The 13,230-nt window shown below is 56.5% G+C and overlaps 1 protein-coding gene across 1 annotated transcript; it reads left to right on the top strand.

Moving 5' to 3' along the window:
* The first annotated feature begins 1,478 nt into the window (after positions 1–1,478).
* On the top strand, positions 1,479–12,729 carry LOC120393560 (platelet glycoprotein VI-like). Its single transcript, XM_039518187.1, has 10 exons — positions 1,479–1,518; positions 2,137–2,221; positions 4,396–4,431; positions 6,547–6,725; positions 7,163–7,453; positions 9,067–9,351; positions 9,924–10,214; positions 10,674–10,736; positions 11,647–11,776; positions 11,873–12,729. Exons 1-10 carry the CDS (start codon positions 1,479–1,481, stop codon positions 11,940–11,942), a joined length of 1,470 nt encoding a protein of 489 aa, XP_039374121.1. The 3' UTR covers positions 11,943–12,729.
* Positions 12,730–13,230: the final 501 nt, after the last annotated feature.

Here is a 13,230-nt window from a genome sequence, read left to right as displayed (position 1 = left end):
GTGAGCTGATATAATTCATCAGCCGCTCAGTCTCCCCCCTCCCATAACAGGGACCCTTGAAATTAAAGCTTAATTTAACCTTCCACCCTTTAAATTAAGCCTTGAATTAACCCTTCGCTGCTCCACCCACTCCCAGATCCTCATGACCTTCCTCCTCCTCCACGCTCCTTATTATCATTCATTACCAATACTTGCCTTGCCACTGCTCCTAACCAGGCCGGGCCAGGGCTGCCCCGCGCCAGGCGCTGTACAGACGCGGAACGAAGAGACGGTCACTGCGGCGGGTGGAGACAAACGGACCGACCCTGGGGGGCGGGGAGCGCAAAGAAACAGGCCGGTCAGTTTGAGTGGCAGCCGTCCCAGCAAACCAGCTGCCCGAATCCCTGTTGCCATTCAGGTACGTGTCCTGGCAAAGGGGCGTTTTGGAAGCCTGGGATGTGCCAAGGCCTTGGCCTTAGGCCAAATCCTGTAGCAATGAGTTCCACAGGCCAATCGCGTGTCGTGGGGAAAAGTGCTTCCTTGGCTCAGTTTTTAATTGGTCCCCCTGAATCCCAGCGCCATTGTCCCCCCGCCCCCAACCCACTAGACCGGGGTGGGCAAACTGGGCATGGAAATTGTATGGCGGGCCATGAATGTTCATGAAATTGGGGTTAAAAGTGCGGGGACGGGTAAGAGCTCTGGCTGGGGGTGCGGACTCTGCGGTGGGGCCAGAAATGAGGAATTCAGGGTGCGGGAGAGGGCTCCAGGCTGGGGCGGGAGGTTAGGGTGCAGGGGTTGCTGGCTCTGGGGTGGGGCTGGGAATGAGGGGTTTGGAGGGCAGGAGGCTGCTCTGAGCTGGAATCGAGGGGTTTTGAGGGCAGGAGGGGGATCAGGGCTGGGGCAGGGGATCAGGGGTGCAGGCTCCAGGCGACGCTTACCTCAAGCAGCTCCTGGAAGCAGCAGCATGTCCTTTCTCCAGCTCCTATGCAGAGGCACAGCCAGGCGGCTCTACGCGCTGCCAAGTCTGCAGGTGCCGGCCCTGCAGCTCCCATTGGCCGTGGTTCCCAGCCAATGGGAGCTGCAGTGCTGGTGTTTGGGGTGGGAGCAGCAGGAGCCCCCTGGCTGCCCCTACGTGTAGGAGCTGGAAGGGGGACATGCTGCTGCTTCCAGGTGCCACGGCACACACAGAGCGGGGCAAGTCCCTGCTCCCACTCCCTGGCGGGAGCTCAAGGGCCAGATTAAATGGTCTGATGGGACTGTCTGCATTGGTGATGGGATACCAGGGTGACGATACCTGAGCATAGAGAGAGACCTGCCTAGGAGGGGGAAACCCTGTGTCCTAGCACCCTCCCTCCCTCTGTGCAATTGCTTAAAAATAAAGTATCTGACTTTGCTGCACTCAACCTAAGAACTCTGTTTTTCTCCAACAGGAGTGAGCATCGTAGGCTTCGGGAAGCGTGTGAAAGAAAATCCAGTGTGGGCTGAAGGTCATTCGCAGCATGCACCAGGATGACACAATCGTCGGCGGCCTGGAGATCAGTAATGGACGCCCTGAAGACTTTAGACTTCAAGCGAAGATGTCGATTAAAGATTAAAGAGCTGCCCGTCCATTCTGTATTGAATGTCAATTCCATGTGGGGGGGGGGGGGTGATCTTTAACGAGGATCATCTACTGCTAAATAGGTTGAAAACAGGGTTGGGGCAATGACGGATCCTGGCTTAACCTCAGTTTTGATGACCAGTGGCCATTACAGAGAACTGGGGCAGTCATCTGCTTGTGGAGAAGCCTCATAGATATCGGAGGGCAGCTAGATCTGGCCAGACCCTTCCACAGGGCTCTGCGATTGATAGAGTCAAAGGCCTTTGTCAAGTCGATGAAAGCCACGTACAGGTGCGGATTTAGTTCCTGAGATTTTTCCTGGATTTGGCAGGCAACGAAGTGCATGTCTAAAGCTGCACTGAGATTCCAGCACAATTGCCTCAGCAAGGGGAAGTAATCAGTTTAAGAGGCTACCGGCAGGAATTTTCCCTGCTGTAGATAGCAAGGCAATGCCTGGAGAGTCTAGCCGGCTCCAACACCCCCACATTTTGTGCCCCTTGCTCCTCCCAGGGGCTGGGCCTGGGCTCCTTTCACCCACTATCTCTCTGCACCCCCAGGAGCCTGGATCCGGCCATGCAGGGAAGAGAATCTTTCAACAGAGGAGCCTCACATGGTGCCACGGCTCGTGTCGCAGGTGGGCAGGTTGGCAGACTGAGATGGAAGGCTGCAGAGTCAAAAACTCCAGCACCAGGAAATGCCAGTTAAGGTTTCCTGAACACCCTTAACTCTGCCCACTTGAGCATATGCATTACGACGCCATCCTTTAATTGCATGATCACGTATTAATTTAACCTAAATGAGTCCCTAGCTGCTTGAATCCAAAATGTAATAGTTGGGGACAGGAGGAATCTGCAGTGGAAGATTGAAGACCAGACCTGGTGGTCTCCTGGCTTCCAGCCCGGTGCACCTTCCCCAAGGCTGCAGGGTACATTGAGTGTGACCTGTCCCCACTGCCCACAGAGACACGGAAATGCTGCAACTTACATGACACTTGGTCAAGCTGACAGCCCCAGGATTTCCTGGGCGTTGCAGAGACCGCTGCTTATTTTGGCTCCAATAGATCTGGCCGGCAGATTAGAACCAACGTGTGAGGGATGCAGGAAGAGATGAGCCATCCCCGACTTCCTGTGTCTGGAGCTCCCTGCTGAGTTCTTCATTTGGGGCTCGGTGGAGCTGGGCACCAGGGTGTTGGTGGCAGCGCGGAGGGGCCCCTCGCTGCCCCCGTCATGGCATCTGCTCTCACTGTCCTCTTCCTCGGTGAGTATTGGAGACAGCCAGGGAGTGTGTCCATGGCGGGGTCTGATACTAGGGTGTGTGTCCCTGGGGACGGGGGGGGGGGGGGAGGAAATCTGAAACCAGGGCGTGTCCTATTCTAGCACTAGAAAAGGTTCAGAAAAGAGCAACTAAAATGATTAGGGGTTTAGAGAGGGTCCCATATGAGGAAAGATTAAAGAGGCTAGGACTCTTCAGTTTGGAAAAGAGGAGACTAAGGGGGGACATGATAGAGGTATATAAAATCATGAGTGATGTTGAGAAAGTGGATAAGGAAAAGTTATTTACTTATTCCCATAATACAAGAACTAGGGGTCACCAAATGAAATTAATAGGCAGCAGGTTTAAAACAAATAAAAGGAAGTTCTTCTTCACCCAGCGCACAGTCAACTTGTGGAACTCCTTACCTGAGGAGGTTGTGAAGGCTGGGACTATAACAATGTTTAAAAGGGGACTGGATAAATTCCTGGTGGCTAAGTCCATAAATGGCTATTAGCCAGGATGGGTAAGAATGGTGTCCCTAGCCTCTGTTCGTCAGAGGATGGAGATGGATGGCAGGAGAGAGATCACTTGATCATTGCCTGTGAGGTTCACTCCCTCAGGGGCACCTGGCGTTGGCCACTGTCGGTAGACAGATACTGGGCTAGATGGACCTTTGGTCTGACCCAGTACGGCCTTTCTTATGTTCTTATGTCCATCTGGGAGGATGTGAGACCAGAGTGTGTGTCCATGGGGGGGGGGGGGGGAGCATCTGAGACCAGGGCATGTGTACATGGTGGGGGTGGGGGGTGTCATCTGAGACCACGGTGTGTGTCCATGGGGGGGGGGAGGTTTCAGAGACCAGGGCGAGAGTCCATGGGGGGATCTGAGACCAGGGCAGGTACCCGGGGAGGTGGGTATCTGAGACCAGGATGTGTTCCCATGGGGGTGGGGTCTGAGACCAGGTGTGTCTCCATGGGGAGGATGTGAAACCAGGCGTGTGCCCATTGGGGTGGGTGTCTGATACCAGGGTGTGTCTCCATTGCGGGGCGGATCTGAGATCAGCGCATTTGTTCATGGTGGGGATCTGAGACCAGGATGTGTTCCCATGGGGGTGGGGGTCTGAGACCAGGGTGTGTCTCCATGGGGGGGAGGATGTGAAACCAGGGCGTGTGCCCATTGGGGTGGGTGTCTGATACCAGGGTGTGTCTCCATTGCGGGGGCGGATCTGAGATCAGCACATTTGTTCATGGTGGGGATCTAAGACCAGGATGTGTTCCCAATGGGGTGGGGATCTGAGACCAGGGTGTGTGTCCAGGGGGGGGGGATGTGAAACCAGGGCATGTGCCCATTGGGGTGGGTGTCTGATACCAGGGTGTGTCTCCATTGCGGGGGCGGATCTGAGATCAGCGCATTTGTCCATGGTGGGGATCTGAGACCAGGGCGTGTGTCCATGGCGGGTGGGTGGGTGGGGGTGGGAGTGGGGGGGCGCTGGGGATCTGAGCCCAGGGTGTAGGATCCAGTTGCTCTGGGATCTGGTCCCTAATGACCTGTCTCCTCTCCAGGCTGCTGGCTGGCCGGGCAGAGCGGGATGTCAAGATGTGAGTATCTGTGGGGCTGGGGAAACTTTAGTGTTTAGAACAGGGCTTGGAGAGGGGAAAAGAGGATCTGAGCCCTGAACCTTCACCCCAAAACTCACTTCCACCTCCTGTTATTGACCCCATGGGGATGATCCCCAGTGCAGTCAGGGGTGACTCTAGATTGACCCCGGGGGGCTGAGATCTGGGCTGAGAAAGTAGTTAAGGACATTGAGGTCAATGGTAATTGGGACAAATTACAACTTGTTTTTACAAAAGGTAGATCGTGCCAAACCAACCTGATCTCCTTCTTTGAGAAGGTAACAGATATTTTAGACAAAGGAAACGCAGTGGATCTAATTTACCTCGATTTCAGGAAAGTATTTGACACGGTTCCACATGGGGAATTATTAGCTAAATTGGAATAGATGGGGATCAATATGAAAATTGAAAGGTGGATAAGGAACTGGTTAAAGGGGAGACTACAACGGGTCGTACTGAAATGCGAACTGTCAGGCAGGAAGGAGGTTACTAGTGGAGTTCCTCAGGGATCGGTTTTGGGACCAATCTGATTTAATCTTTTTATTACTGACCTTGGCACAAAAAGTGGGAATGTGCTAATAAAGTTTGCGGATGACACAAAGCTGGGAGGTATTGCTAACACAGAGAAGGACCGGGATATCCTACAGGAAGATCTGGATTACCTTGTAAACTGGAGTAATAGTAATAGGACGAAATTTAATAGTGAAAAGTGCAAGGTCATGCATTTAGGGATTAATAACAAGAATTTTAGTTATAAATTGGGGACACATCAGTTGGAAGTAACAGAGGAGGAGAAGGACCTTGGAGTATTGGTTGATCACAGGATGACTATGAGCCACCAATGTGATATGGCCGTGAAAAAAGCTAATGAGGTCTTGGGATGCATCAGGCGAGGTATTTCCAGTAGAGATAAGGAGGTGTTAGTACCGTTATACAAGTCACTGGTGAGACCTCATCTGGAATACTGTGTGCAGTTCTGGTCTCCCATGTTTAAGAAGGATGAATTCAAACTGGAACAGGTTCAGAGACGGGCTACGAGGATGATCTGAGGAATGGAAAACCTGTCTTATGAAAGGAGTCTCAAAGAGCTTGGCTTGTTTAGCCTAACCAAAAGAAGGCTGGGCGGGGAGTGGCGGGGAGATATGATTGCTCTCTACAAATATATCAGAGGGATAAATACCAGGGAGGGAGAGGAATTATTTAAGCTCAGTACCAATGTGTACACAAGAACAAATGGGTATAAACTGGACACTAGGAAGTTTAGACTTGAAATTAGATGAAGGTTTCTAACCATCAGAGGAGTGAAGTTCTGGAACAGCCTTCCAAGGGGAGCAGTGGGGGTAAAAGACATATCTGGCTTCAAGACTAAGCTTGATAAATTTATAGAGGGGATGGTATAATGGGACAGCCTAATCTTGGCAATTAATTCGTCTTTGATTATCAGCAGGTAAATATGCCCAGTGGTCTGGGATGGGATGTTAGATGGGGTGGGATCTGAGTTACTACAGAGAATTCTTTCCTGGGTGTCTGGCGGGTCAGTCTTGCCCACATGCTCAGGGTTTAACCAATCGCCATATTTGGGGTCGGGAAGGAATTTTCCTCCAGGGCAGATTGGCAGAGGCCCTGGAGGTTTTTCGCCTTCCTCTGCAGCGTGGGGCACGGGTCACTTGCTGCAGGATTCTCTGCACCTTGAGGTCTTTAAACCACGATTTGAGGACCTCAGTAACTCAGACCTAGGTCAGGGGTTTGTGACAGGAGTGGGTGGGTGAGATTCTGTGGCCTGCGTTTTGCAGGAGGTCAGATTAGATGATCGTAATGGTCCCTTCTGGCCTTAAAGTCTATGAGTCTATGAGATCAGAACCAGGTTCCCTGTGGATGCCGTGAGGTGTCTGTTAGCCCTGGCGCTGCCCCTGGGGCTGAGCCGTGAGGGCAGGTTACAGACACACGGGGAGGGGTTTGTGTCTCCCCATCTCACTCCTGTTTGTGTGTGAACGCAGCATTCCTTTGGTCCAGACCCTCCATCTCCGTCAGCCCCAGGGGGGTGATCGCCCCGGGGGCAGCCGTCACCCTCCGCTGTCGGTGTTGGTGTTGGGGCAGGAGGCTATTTCTGTATAAAGATGGAATCGAAATCTGGGAGCTGGATGCTGCTGGGAACGAATTCACCATCCCCAGCGCCAGGTGGGAAGATGCAGGAGCCTACAGCTGCCAATCCCATGCCCTATGGGAGCCGCCCAACCGGTCGTACGTCAGTGACATTGTGCGGATCATTGTGGCAGGTGAGGGGCCCGGCTCAGTGTCCCTGTTCCCAGCCCTACACCCAGCCAGACTCTCGGTGAGTGTTTGCCCTGATGGGACGTTCAGAGCCGGGCTCCGCCCTGAGCCCTGGGCCCAGCAGAGGGGACACCTGGCCGGGGATGGTGGCTTCTGTGCACTCACCCATGGGCAGATACTGGCCCATTGGGGGTCGGGGATGGGGAGGGGGGACACTGGGCTGGGGGGGTGCATTAAGTAGATAGACGGGTACAGAGGGGAGCTTTGGGTTTAGGTCCTCGGGCAGTTTCGGGTGTAGCTCCCAGGAATCTCTGGGATCTCGGAGAGGTTCCTCTGGCTGGGTTTTCTCCAAGGGAGCTCCATTTCTGGGACTGTGCGGTGAGGACGGGGAGCAGTGACTGTGCCGGGGTCTGTCTCACAGCCTGTCTCCTTCTCACTACAGAGACCTACTACCCCAAACCCTCCATCTCCCTGCGTCCCAGCGGGGGGGTCACCCTGGGGGGAGCCGTGACCATCCGGTGTCGGGGTCGGCGCCAGAACATGAGGTTCCTTCTGTACAAAGATGGAAACCTGACCGTGCTGCAGGACGTGGAGCCGGCTGGGGATGTGACTCAGTTTCCCATCCACGATGTGAGCCGGAGGGACGCAGGGAGCTACAGCTGCTATTATCGCTCCAAATCAGACCCGCCCGTCTGGTCGTACCCCAGCGACCCCGTGGAGCTGGTGGTAGCAGGTGAATGGCCCAGCTCCACTTCGCCACTCCCAGCCCCACACCCAGCTGAACCCTCGGGGGGTCTCGCCCTGGTGGGATGCTCAGAGCCAGGTTCTACCATGGGTTCAGCAGAGGGGACGCCTGGCTGGATAGTGGGGACAGATCACTGGTGGGTTCCCAGCCAGGGGAGAGCAGCAGCTGCTGGAGGTTCACGGCCAAGGGAGGGGGGATCCCTGCCCCCCAGGGGGAGCTGCTGAGCAGCCATCCTTTCCCAGGGGATGCTCCCCTGGGCTGCCCCTGTTCAGGGGATGCACAGAGGAGTCGGGGCCCAGGGGCTGTCCAGCCGGCCCGGCCCCCAGTACTGAATTCACTTCCCATCAGCCTGGACAACGGTACACTCCTGGGGGAATTCTGTGCCAAAAAATTAAAAATGCTGCACAAATATTTGAAAATTTGGCAAACTGTTGCAGATTTTGTTTATCAAAATAACACAATATAATCACGACATTTTCAATTATTTTGGTCATTTATTTCAAAATATCTGTCTGCGAGTGTGTCTGTAACACTGCAGACCAAAAACAAAAGATTCCGGTAATTTTTTTTAAAATATATTCCTCACTAGGCACATTAACACAGAACTTTGGTTAATTCATTTAAATCACACGACAGAACTGTATTTCCTGCACCTATCAGAAGCCGTGCAAAGGTGTGGGGGAGTCAGGGGTAACGGAGGAGCTGAGGGAGAGGGGAGGAACCTGGTAGTAAAACCAGAGATTGTTGGTGTTGGTGTGAGAAGGTTTTTTTTTTTGGGGGGGGGGGGATTGTTAGGGAGCTGAGAAACCTCCCCCATGCAGACCCTGGGTGACCTCAAGTCTCCCCCATTCAGTCAGGTACATCAACCCCTGTCCCCACAACCCCCATCCCCATGGGTCTCTGCAGCCTCCTCCCCCATCCCCAGACTCAACGCTGTCACCCCACTAGCTCCTGAGCCCCGGGCTGTGACCCCCCAGCAGCCCTGGGTGCCCCACTCTGCCGTAACTGGGCTCTGCGGGCAGGTGCTGTGATGAACTTCTGCTCCTGGGGGGATTCTGCAGCACGGGGCAGGCAGAGAATTTATTTCCCCACAGAAAATACATTCTGCCCCAGAAGTGCTGCAGTTCCGCCTCTGCCCACCAGGGGCCGCTGTGGCACCAGAACAGCCGGCTCCGTTCATGCTGCGGGGTGTTCTGGCGCCACAGCGGCCCCTGGTGGGGAAAAAGCGGAACTGCAGCACGTCTGGGGCAGAATGTATTTTCTGCGGGTAAAAAGCAAAATGATGCAGGACAGCTGAATTATGCATGTCCTAGGGTTGCCAACCCTCCGGGATTGGCCTGGAGTTTCCAGGAATTATAGATTAATCTTTACTTAAAGATTATGTCATGTGATGAAATCTCCAGGAATGCATCCAACCAAAACTGGCAACCCCAGCGTGTCTGCAGCTATGCAGGATTGCCCCGGGAGTAACAGACTGTGGATGCAGTGAGGTGTCTGTTAGTCCTGGCGCTGTCTCTGGGGCTGGCACTAAGGGCAGGTTACAGATACACGGGGAGGGGTTTGTGTCTCCCCATCTCACCCCTGTTTGTGTGTGAACGCAGATCTCCCTGCGCCCGGACCCTCCATCTCCGTCAGCCCCAGTGGGGTGATCACCCCGGGGGGAGCTGTCACCATCCGTTGTCAGTGTTGGTGCAAGACCAGGAGATTATTTCTGTACAAAGATGGAATCGAAATCCGGGAGCTGGATGCTACTGGGGACGGGGGTGAATTCACCATCCCCAGAGCCAGATGGGAGGACGCAGGGTTCTACAGCTGCCGATCTCGCTCCAGATTGGAGCCACCCAACTGGTCGGATCCCAGTGATTTCGTGCGGATTGTTGTATCAGGTGAGGGGCCCGGCTCAGTGTCCCCACTCCCAGCCCTACAGCCTGCCAGACCCACAGGGGGTCTCTGGGCCAATGGGACCCTCAGAGCAAGGTTCTAACCTGAGCCCTCGGCCCAGCAGAGGGGACGCCTGGCCAGGGAGTGGGTATGGAGTCACTGCGGGGGGCTTCCCAGCCACTGGAGCTAGGGGGATGAGGGAGGGGGGGATCCCTTCCCCCAGGCAACCTTGGGGTGTCACTGAACCTGCCTGTTTCCCCTGGTAAGAATGGGGGATAATCATCCTTCTTCACCTTTTGTCTGTGTCTGTGCAGCACTCAGCACCTCTGACTCCCAGCCCCCTCCTGATCTAAACATTACACCCCACTGGGCCTGGGGATAGAACCCAGGAGTCCTGGCTCCCAGACTGGGGTACAGAGGGGTGCTCTGGATTTTTGGGCAGTTTCAGGCGTAGCTCCCAGCGGCTCCTCGGGCTGGGTTTTCTTCCAGGGGCCCCGTCTCTGGGACCGTGTGGTGAGGACGGGGCGCAGTGACTGTGCCGGGGTCTGTCTCATGGCCTGTCTCCTTCTCACTGCAGAGCTCAGATACCCCAAACCTTCCATCTCCCTGCGCCCCAGCAGGGGGGTCGCCCTGGGGGGAGCCGTGACCGTCTGGTGTCGGGGTCGGCACCAGAACATGAGGTTCCTTCTGTACAAATTTGGAAACCCGAATGTGCTGCAGGACGTGGAGCTGGCTGGGAATGTGGCTGAGTTTCCCATTTGCAATGTGAGCCGGAGAGACGCAGGGAGCTACCGCTGCTGTTATTGCTCCAAATCCGACCCGCCCGTCTGGTCAGAGCCCAGCGACCCCATGGAGCTCGTGATAGCAGGTGAGAGGCCCGGCTCCGCATCCCCGTTCCCAGCCCCACCCCCAGCCAGCCTGTGATGGGATGCTCAGAGCCAGGCTCTGCCCTGAGCCCTGGGGCCAACTGCGGGCCGGGGGTTCCCCAGTCAGGGGGGAGCAGCAGCTGCTGGAGGTTTGGGGCTCAGGGAGGGGGGATCCCTGCCCCAGGGGGAGCTGCAGAGCAGGGACCTTTCCCAGGGGGATGCTGCCCCTGCTGTCCCCGCTCTGGGGAGGCACCGAGGAGTCAGGGCCCAGGGGCTGCCCAGCCGGCTCTGGCCCCAGCGCTGAATTCACTCCCCACCAGCCCGGACAATTAAAGCCGAAAGAAACGCCAGGTTGTGGGCCGAGCAGTGTCACTGTTTCAGCGGCTTCCCCCCTGCTCTGGGCCTGGGTGCTTGGTTCCCTCCCTTCCCCCTCTCAGCTGACGCTCGTTTTTATCCCCCAGAGGGAACCGACCCAGCGAGGCCCCAGGAGCCGCATCCCCCTCCGACAGAGCCGGCGGGAGAAGGTGAGCGGGAGAAATGGAACAATTCATCCCCCAGGGAACAGGGCTCCCGGCTCAGACGCCCACGGGGCAACTCGTGCTGTTTGGAGGGGGATGGTCCCTGCAGACAGAACTGATGGGTTCAGTTTTTCTAGATAGAGGGTGATGGACAGATCAATGGGGACCGACGGCCACGGGTCGGTGGGAATGTGGGTCCTTGGGAACGTAGAGCAGTGGACAGATTGGAGCACATCTAGTGAGGGATAGAAAGATGGACTAAGACCTTGTGTACTAAGATGGACTAAGACCTTGTGACCTTGTGGACTAAGACCTTGTGTATGAAAACTGGACCCGAAATGACGAATCCCGTGTGGTTCCCAACCCCCACTGGTGATCTCACAGCGAGTCTGGGCTGTCGGTATTAGCGCCCCCTGGTTTGATACAGCGAGGGAAGGCGGGGGGTCCCTGACCCACCCCCCAATAGATGTTCTGCTGCATCTGGCTGGGCCCTGGGAACCATTGGGACGTGGGGGGCAGTGGGTGACGTCCCAGCCTCCCCCCATGTGCACTGCCTGGCTGTGTGTGGCAGGAGCCGAGATACCCGGGGCTGGGCTCACTACACAGCAGACAGGCCGGGGCAGAGGCACCTGTGGGGGTGGGCAGAGGGGCACTACGGGGGTGCTGGGTGGCTCGGGGGCCAGTTCAACTGCCCAGGTGCCCTGTTCACTGGAGAAGCTGGGGCTCAGCCCCCCCGGGGCAGCAGGACGCAGCCTCCCTGAGGGGTCCGGAGGAGGCCCCAGAGCTGCAGTGCCAGGGGGACCCCAGAGGGGCTGGGCCAGACCTGCCGGACGGGGGGTTGGTGGCTCCGCTCCTGGGGCAGCGCCAGCTGATTTTCCCATCTGAGCCCCCGAGTGACTCTCCCCTTCCCCCGCAGCAGCCCCCCCCAGGCGCCTGGATTTCACCCATGCCAACATCGCCCGCCTGGGGCTGAGCGCCGTGATCCTGCTCATCCTGGGGCTGATCCTGGCCGAGGCCTATTACAGCCGCCCAAGGGGGCACCCTAGGTGAGGTGACCCCCCCTTCTGTGCCCCTTGTTTCCCACAGGCCTGGGTGCAGAGCGACACGGGCCCCTCTAACCCGCCGTCTCTCTGCACCCCCAGGAGCCTGGATCTGGCCGTACAGAGAAGAGAATCTCCCCAGGGAACGAGCCGCTTCCCCTCGGGGGGCTGAGATGCCTCCACAAATCCCCCTGCCCCCAAACACCCCTGCCTCACGCATCCTGCCCCCCAGACTGCTCCCGATCCGACTGCTGCACCCCAGGATGGAAGCCCCTTTCTCCCTAGACCTCCCCCGCCCTGCATTTCCATTGTATAAATCCCCAGAGCTTCCTGCTCCTCTGCCCTGCCCCCCAAATCTCCCCACCCCAGGGGGGGCTGTGATACCGGACGCTCCAAATGTCCCCTCGTGGTGGGTTCAGCTGAGGAAGGTGAGTGAGAAGTTCAGGCAGCGTCACGAGAACCTGGATGAACGAACGTTGGGGGGAAAGTCGGCGAGGCAGAAAGACGGGATTAGTCCAACCCGAGCGGCCGCCGGACAGACCCCACGGGCTGGGCTGGGGCCCGCCTGGGACACGGGAGAAATGGGGGAGCAGAAATCTGTGACTCAAAACTGGGGCGTTGGAAACAAGGCCTCACTGGTGGATAAAATATTGCAGGGATGGGCTGTGCCGCTCACCACCCCTTTTAGGGGCACTCAGCTGACTGCTACGAACCCTGCTCCATGGAGACGTCCTGAGCAGAGCGGCTGGAGAGAGGGACCCCGACGCCATCGCCCCTTCCCTGGCTGAACCCCCAACCCGGAAGGAAACAGGGTCGGACTTTAACAGCAGCTGCGGCGACGCCAGCTCCAGCCCAGCTCTGCTGGCTCCTCTGCCCCCCCCAGGACAGTTGCTAGTGTCTCTGGGGCCAGCGGGGAGACGCCCAAACCCAGGGGATTTTCCGGCTAGAGACTCGCTCCAGCGAACGGGGCCGGGGCTGGAATAAACCCCTCGTTTCACACAGCGCCTGCCACGGCTCCCCTGGTTCCTGCTCTGCTGTGTCTGTAACAGTCGGTCCCAGAGGTCAATGGGGGGTTTGCCGTGGGGCTGAGCAGGCTGCGGGCTCTGGACCCCACCCCGTGTTTAACCCTGTTCAGTATGGGGCAGGGGCTGGGGCATGTTCGCACCTTGGTCCCTTTATTGCATCTGTTCAGGGTTCCTTCCAGGAGCTGGTCCAAGAGGTAACTATAGCTGGACCGCTTGGAAATAGTGACCATAATACAATAGCATTCAACATCCCTGTGGTGGGAAGAACACCTCAACTGCCCAACACTGTGGCATTTCATTTCAAAAGGGGGAACTATACAAAAATGAGGGGGTTAGTTAAACAAAAGTTAAAAGGTACAGTGACTAAAGTGAAATCCCTGCAAGTTGCGTGGGCCCTTTTTAAAGACACCATAATAGAGGCCCAACTTCAATGTA

Source organism: Mauremys reevesii, unplaced genomic scaffold, assembly GCF_016161935.1.
Source record: "Mauremys reevesii isolate NIE-2019 unplaced genomic scaffold, ASM1616193v1 Contig23, whole genome shotgun sequence".
NCBI lineage: Eukaryota > Metazoa > Chordata > Testudines > Geoemydidae > Mauremys > Mauremys reevesii.
The sequence above is the reverse complement of the archived record's forward strand: the minus strand, read 5'-3'. Positions and strand labels throughout refer to the sequence as shown.

Bases quoted from the DNA above. Each gene is read 5' to 3' on its own strand.
- LOC120393560 (XM_039518187.1), top strand. From the start codon at position 1,479: ATGCACCAGGATGACACAATCGTCGGCGGCCTGGAGATCA. The intron at 4,432-6,546 runs GTGAGTATCTGT...GTGTTGGGGCAG, and splicing joins GCAGAGCGGGATGTCAAGAT to GAGGCTATTTCTGTATAAAG. The intron at 10,215-10,673 runs GTGAGAGGCCCG...TTTATCCCCCAG, and splicing joins CATGGAGCTCGTGATAGCAG to AGGGAACCGACCCAGCGAGG.